This window comes from Pristiophorus japonicus, chromosome 3, assembly GCF_044704955.1.
Source record: "Pristiophorus japonicus isolate sPriJap1 chromosome 3, sPriJap1.hap1, whole genome shotgun sequence".
Classification (NCBI taxonomy): Eukaryota; Metazoa; Chordata; class Chondrichthyes; family Pristiophoridae; genus Pristiophorus; species Pristiophorus japonicus.
The window spans coordinates 108,424,934-108,430,933 of record NC_091979.1 but is presented as its reverse complement, the minus strand read 5'-3'; the positions used below and the strand labels follow the sequence as shown (position 1 = coordinate 108,430,933).

At 41.5% G+C, this 6,000-nt stretch overlaps 1 protein-coding gene across 8 annotated transcripts in view; it reads right to left on the bottom strand.

Annotated features, from left to right (window-relative positions):
* Nucleotides 1–504: 504 nt before the first annotated feature.
* Nucleotides 505–6,000, bottom strand: part of tlk1a (tousled-like kinase 1a) — a 319,969-nt gene continuing 314,473 nt past the window's right edge. For all 8 annotated transcript variants that reach the window (XM_070875656.1, XM_070875658.1, XM_070875660.1 and 5 more), the window contains 3 exons: nucleotides 1,092–1,203; nucleotides 889–996; nucleotides 505–773 (listed from right to left, as the gene is read on the bottom strand). In XM_070875656.1, the coding sequence (XP_070731757.1) occupies nucleotides 597–773; nucleotides 889–996; nucleotides 1,092–1,203 (397 nt within the window). In that variant the 3' untranslated portion in view covers nucleotides 505–596. The remainder of the gene's footprint in view (nucleotides 774–888; nucleotides 997–1,091; nucleotides 1,204–6,000) is intronic.

The window sequence follows — 6,000 nt, the reverse complement described above, 5'->3', positions numbered from 1 at the left end:
ATGCTATTTTACTATTATCCTGCACAGTACATTCTACAGTTTGATCTATAAATACATCAGCTGCTTATAGTAGCTCCAATATGCAAATGTTCTTGTGCATTTCCAGGTTTTACAAGAGCTACTACAATCTCTCTTCACATAATTTTATTTGGGTGGGCTGTTGTATTTCTTTGTGCTAAAATCATTTGTTCTGGCCTTATTTAAACAAAACAGTATTAAGTATTAAAAAATAGTCCCAAAGTGACTCATTAGGCTACTATATACAGTGTTCCCAAAAAAAACACGACAGGATGAACAGTTTTCAACTTCTGAACACAAAGGCTGCTTGATGGGAGTAGAGTTTTACGGTGTGCAGTACTTTGTAACAAGTGCAGCTCATTGGTGCCCATGGTTCAATTCTACTTGAAATAAATCAAAACCAAAGGATTCAAAAATTGGTACATCTCAATTGTTTCACAGCCTCCCCCCCTTTTTCTCTTTCTGTCACCCCGCACCACCCCTCCCCCCCGAAAGAAAACTTCAAGTTATACCATCCAGCTGCAAATTAATCTGGAAAAAAAGTTCTACAAGATTTGTCAGTCTGACTAAAAGAAATCTTAATAAGAAACTATGCTTGACATGGGTGAAATAGGAATTGTGGCTGGCCCAGGCATATGTAGATTTCCTGAAGAATTTGACCGTCGCATATGAGGGAGAAGGTAGGCATCATTAGCCAGCAGATGCACATCAAAACGATCTTCTTTGCGGTATGCTAAACAACGCCTAATGAAAGCCTGGAACAACAGAAGCATTAGATTTTATACCAACCGAACCCTAAATTTTTTTTAAATGAAAAAAAATCATGCGCTACCTAATAAATGTTTACATAAGAACACTGGATAAAACTACCTTTGCTTCATTGCTAACAACTGGTTTAACAGGAAATTGGACTTCAGTTGCTTTTAATATTGTGTTCTCCTGCAAGATGTCCTGTTGTGACTGATTGTGGCCAAATGGCTGAAAAAGCAGAACACTTCACATTAGATACATTTTTCTCAAAACAGAAACAAACACACCCGGATTCACAAAACAAACTAAATAAAAACTCTCACCTTACGACCATAGAGACATTGGAAGAAGATAACGCCTACAGACCAGACATCCACTTTGTTAGAAATTTTGGGTGGCTCCTTTCCTACAACAAAGCACTCAGGAGGCAAATACCTATCAGAAAATTAAAAAAATTGCTGCCATCACTACAGTTTGTGCGGATAAAAATTACAAAAAGGCTTTACTACAAAAGAATGCTTAACTGAGTTATGGTTTAATGAATATTGTATTTTCATTAATAAACATTCACTTGTCTGCATGGCACAGGTAATTAAACAAATTGGGGCGGCGTTTCCATTTTAGGAACAATCGGGAAATTTGCCACAAATTGTGCTGCTTAGGTTACAGTTCCAAGTTTCTGCTAAAATGCATTTGCATAATCACAAATGTAAAATCTTCAGTGAACCAGCACAATCGATCAGAGTAATAGAACCTAATTGTTTATGTTTGCATTAAAAAGTATTATTGATATATTTAAGAGTGGTAACCTGGTGCAGTTAGATAGCTGAAAATGGGTTTATCACAAAAAAGTAGCCTTTTTACTAAGTGTTGAGTTCTCCACCCGAGTAAACCGATTTTAAAATCATTGAATATGACTTAAAAACTATACTGAACTAATTATTAGCTTCATTGGTGCACACTAGTCAGTTTCCTAGAAAATTAAATATTGTTTTATATATAAAAGCTTAAAGCATGCCTACTAGTGCCTAAGAAAACAAGCTCAAGTTAAGACACTCCTTGCAAATGGTGGAAACTTGCCATACTCATCAATCCGATCTTGCAAAGTGGCCAGTCTACAGGGCTGTCTATGGGCAAAATTATTCTTAAACCAGCGTTAAAGATTTATGCTTGGTGTAACTTACGCTCGAGTTTCTGCAATCTTTTGTGCTGATTTGGCCAATTTCACCCAGGTTGCACTGATAAAACCAGCGCAAACTCTATCCCAATTGTACTTGGGTTTTAACAAACTGACAGTATTAAGGGCTCAATTTTCATCACTCTGCGGGTTTTTTTGGGAGCAAACTAAAATCTGCAAGTTTCGCCAAAGTTTTTGCACCATTGTAAACTACTTATGGACGATTTTTTTTAGTTCCCGATTTTTGACATCATTGGGGGCAGCTGTGCCATTTTTGGCCATTTAAGCGAGTTTCGGCAACTATGATTTTTTTTTTAAAAAAAACAGCGCAGTGCACCATTCTGTAAAACCTTACGGTAACTTAAGAAAATCAAGGCAAAGAAGACGCCATTGTTTTAGCGGAGCCGAGTTGGAATTTGGAGGGAGGGAAGACGACATTACTTTCATACACAACTGCAAGATACATGTTTCTTTTTGCAGAAGGAATAGAGAAACTAAATTTATTCAAGTTGCAAATGGAAATTATGACTTGACGTTCCACCCCACCACCAAACCTCTGCTCACCGGGCTCGAGGCACACAGGGTCGGAGCGCCGGCCAGCAGCATCGCTCCCTTGGCCGGACACTGGAGCTCGGCTTCAAAAGAAGCCCAGGATAGGAGCAGCACTGGGGAGTCATGCGACCCGGAATAGGAGCGGCACCTGGGGGGGTGGCATTCGGCCTGGGATAGGAGCGGCACCTCCTAATGTAAACAGGCTTGGGGAAAAAATAGAAAGGTGCTTGTGCAAGTTTCTGTTGTTATTTATACAATGAACTGCCCATAGACAGTGAAGGACGATTGAAAGCAGTTCCTTCAAATTAAATATAGAGCTCAGTTGAAACAACCAACAGCAGTTGTGTCTGTCTATTCTTTCTGTAATGGAATGGCACCGGCACCAGGGGCGGGGGGCTTTTGGCCCGGGATAGGAACGGCATCAGGGCTCTACAATTGCTTATGTCTTGTATGTTTCACTTTCCAGCCTCAGCCCTTCAGTGTGCCCCTCGTTACCCTGGCAACCTCAGTTTTTTGGCACAGACCTTAAGCTCCACCCACAGAGCTTAAGGACAATCTGCATCGCGCCAAATTCAAAATTTATTATGGCGAAACTTGCAACTTTTTATTTGGTGCAGTTGGCCACTAAAAAATTCGGACGTACCTCTACAACTGCAGCAAAAATCGGCAATGTGGAAAATTGGCCCCTGCTGATTATAAAAGTCCTACATTAAATTAACTTCGGATAGTCTCCTATTTTCTAATGTTGCAATAAATTAACAGCTTCATTCACAGACCACGAGACAAAAATCTGGAAAATGAAGTGCTCCACTGAGGTAGAAAGGGGTGCTGAAATTGATGCCATGGCACATTATTTTGGCAGGATAGATTTAGCTTTGCCTTGAATTTGACCCAAATTACCTTCAATACAAACATTCACCTATGAAACATATAAAGTTTCAAAAATCATCTCAAGCCACTTTTATTTTGATCTTTGACTATCAGCTTCTATAGCCCAGACTCCTACTGCCACAGTAAGGCAAAATGGTTGAATTTTGTTGCGATTCGTCAGTCAGGAAAAATAGTTTTCCCTCTTTGCTTTAGCACTTGCCACCAGTCTGACTTTGGCCACTAAATGCACGGCATCAATGCAGTATGATTTTCAAGGATTTTCAGAATTCCCCTGTTGATGTCATTATGTCATCAACAGAAGAATTGTGGTTGTGCATGTGCAGTGGCTAATTTGACATGGCTGCTGTGTGGAGACCGGTGCTATAGCTTCAGTGTAAATTCCACAGAGCAGCTCTCTGAGGCTGCTCTCCCAAGATCTGGCATAGAGTGCAAAAGTGTCTTTTAGAACATGCAGGTACAATGTCTCAAATCGAAAATCGGCATTGTCCGAAAATGGACGAGAAAATCCCATTTGATAATCAATAAAATAAAATCCGGAATTATTGTCCAAAAATCAGCAGACCGGACTAGCTATCACAGCTTTGGAGAAATCTTTCAGTGTATGTGCATCGCGCCCTGAAAACTGGCTTTTGCGCGGCCTCGCCGGGTCCGTGCACACTTTGTACGGAACCGGCAAGGCCGGAATTTTCGGCTCATAGAGGTTCTCGTCCGAAATCAGGAAAAATCCGAAAACTGGAACGGTCTCAGTCCCGAGGTTGCTAGATTTGAGACGTTGCACCTGTAAAGGTATTTGGAGAAAGAATAAATGATTTATTGCATTTATATAACACATCTATATCACGTCCCAAAACGCTCCCTGCAATTGTGTAGGTAAATGTAGCAGCCAATTTGCACACAGCAAGATATCACAAACAGCAGGTGCAATAAATGACCAGTTAATTTCTATTTTAATGGTGTTGGCGGAGAGATGAATGTTGACTAGGACACCAGGGGAACTTTGCTTCTTCCTTCAAGAGTACAGTGAGATTTTTTTCTGTTCACTTGAGCAGCAAGATGAGGCGCTAGTTTAAGTTTCATCTGAAAGATGCCATCTCCAATGATGCAGCACTCCTTCAGTACTGCACTTGGTGTCAGTCACAGAGTCCAGTACTTGGGCTTAAACAGAGATTAGAGTGCTCCCAACTGAACCAAACTAAAAAGAATTTAAAAAAAAAATGGATGGCAAGGTCACAATCAACATACACCACATCCCTTATTTGTTACTCTGTAGGAATACGCCGAAGTGAAGGTATCTTGATTGCATGTTAAAAATAGTGAAAGAAAAGTTAATGTTAAATACAGAAACACAGAAGTTTCCTCTGATACTCTCTGCACTGACTACACCAAATTGCCTGCGATTTCGGGAAAATCCACACAAATCCCATTTTCCTTTTGAAAATCATATTTAAGGCTCGAGGTCCAGGATACAAGTAAAGTTTGATACCTCAAGGATAAATTTAAATTAACATTTTCTGTCTTTTGATTTAATATGTTACTACTTAATGCAGCACCTTAAAAGCAAAGCCATTTCAAAATAAAAACTATATAGTAACTGTTGCACATGATTTCTAGGATCCATACATTAAATCTCTGTTCAAAGATGAAAAAACGGACAATGGTTGCGGTGTCAGCAGCCACAGCTGGAGATACAGTAGCTCCTATTTTACATGTGCATGGAATATTTGAAAACTGCATACTTATTACATTTACAGGAGGCACTTTTTAAATAGGCCCTGGCAAATGCCCATATGCTTGATCTCCAAGAGGAACCCATTTTTAAGTTTACATCGTGGCTCTACATGCATCATATGGTACACTCCTGTGTGTTTCTAACTTGTGAGCCAAACAAAAGGACAATTTCAAGAGTCATGCTGCATGGACAAATCTATAGACATAAAGTTTCTGTTGTACAGGTACAGCCTCGAGAATCCGTACTGTTCCGAATTCCGGGACGATCTGTGGCGGGGTCGTCCGGAATATGTTCCGGAATCCGGACCCACGCCTCAGGCCACTGCCGACCTCTCTTTCGCCCCCACACAGGCCACTGCCGACTTCTCCCCCGTGTGGGGCCGTCGCCGACCTCTCCCCCGCCTGGGGCTGTCGCCAACCTCTCACCTGCCTACGCCGCTGACCTCACCCCCGCCACAGGCCGCCGACTTGGGCCGCTGCCACCTCCTCCCTTGCCACCGCGTTGCCGACCTCGCCCCTGTGCCACCGTCGCTCGACCTCCCCTACCTACCTTGGCCCAGACATTTCCGAACACGGGACGTCATAAAGACGTTCTGAAGCCTGGAAATATACAGAATCCGGAGCTGCCTTGCTCTCGAGGCCTCCGGATTTTCGACGCTATACCTGTAGTAGTATTCTTAACATTCTCAACACATCAGTTTTCTCCAACTATTGCCTAATCTTGAACCTCCCTTTCCTCTCAAAGTTCTGAAATACACCACCGTCTCCCAAATTTGTATCCATCGCTCTCAAAACTCCCTATCTGAATTTCTTCAATGTGATTTCTCACAGCAGCGAGATGGTCCTAGGAAAAGTCACAAATGACATTCTCCAATCACAACTAT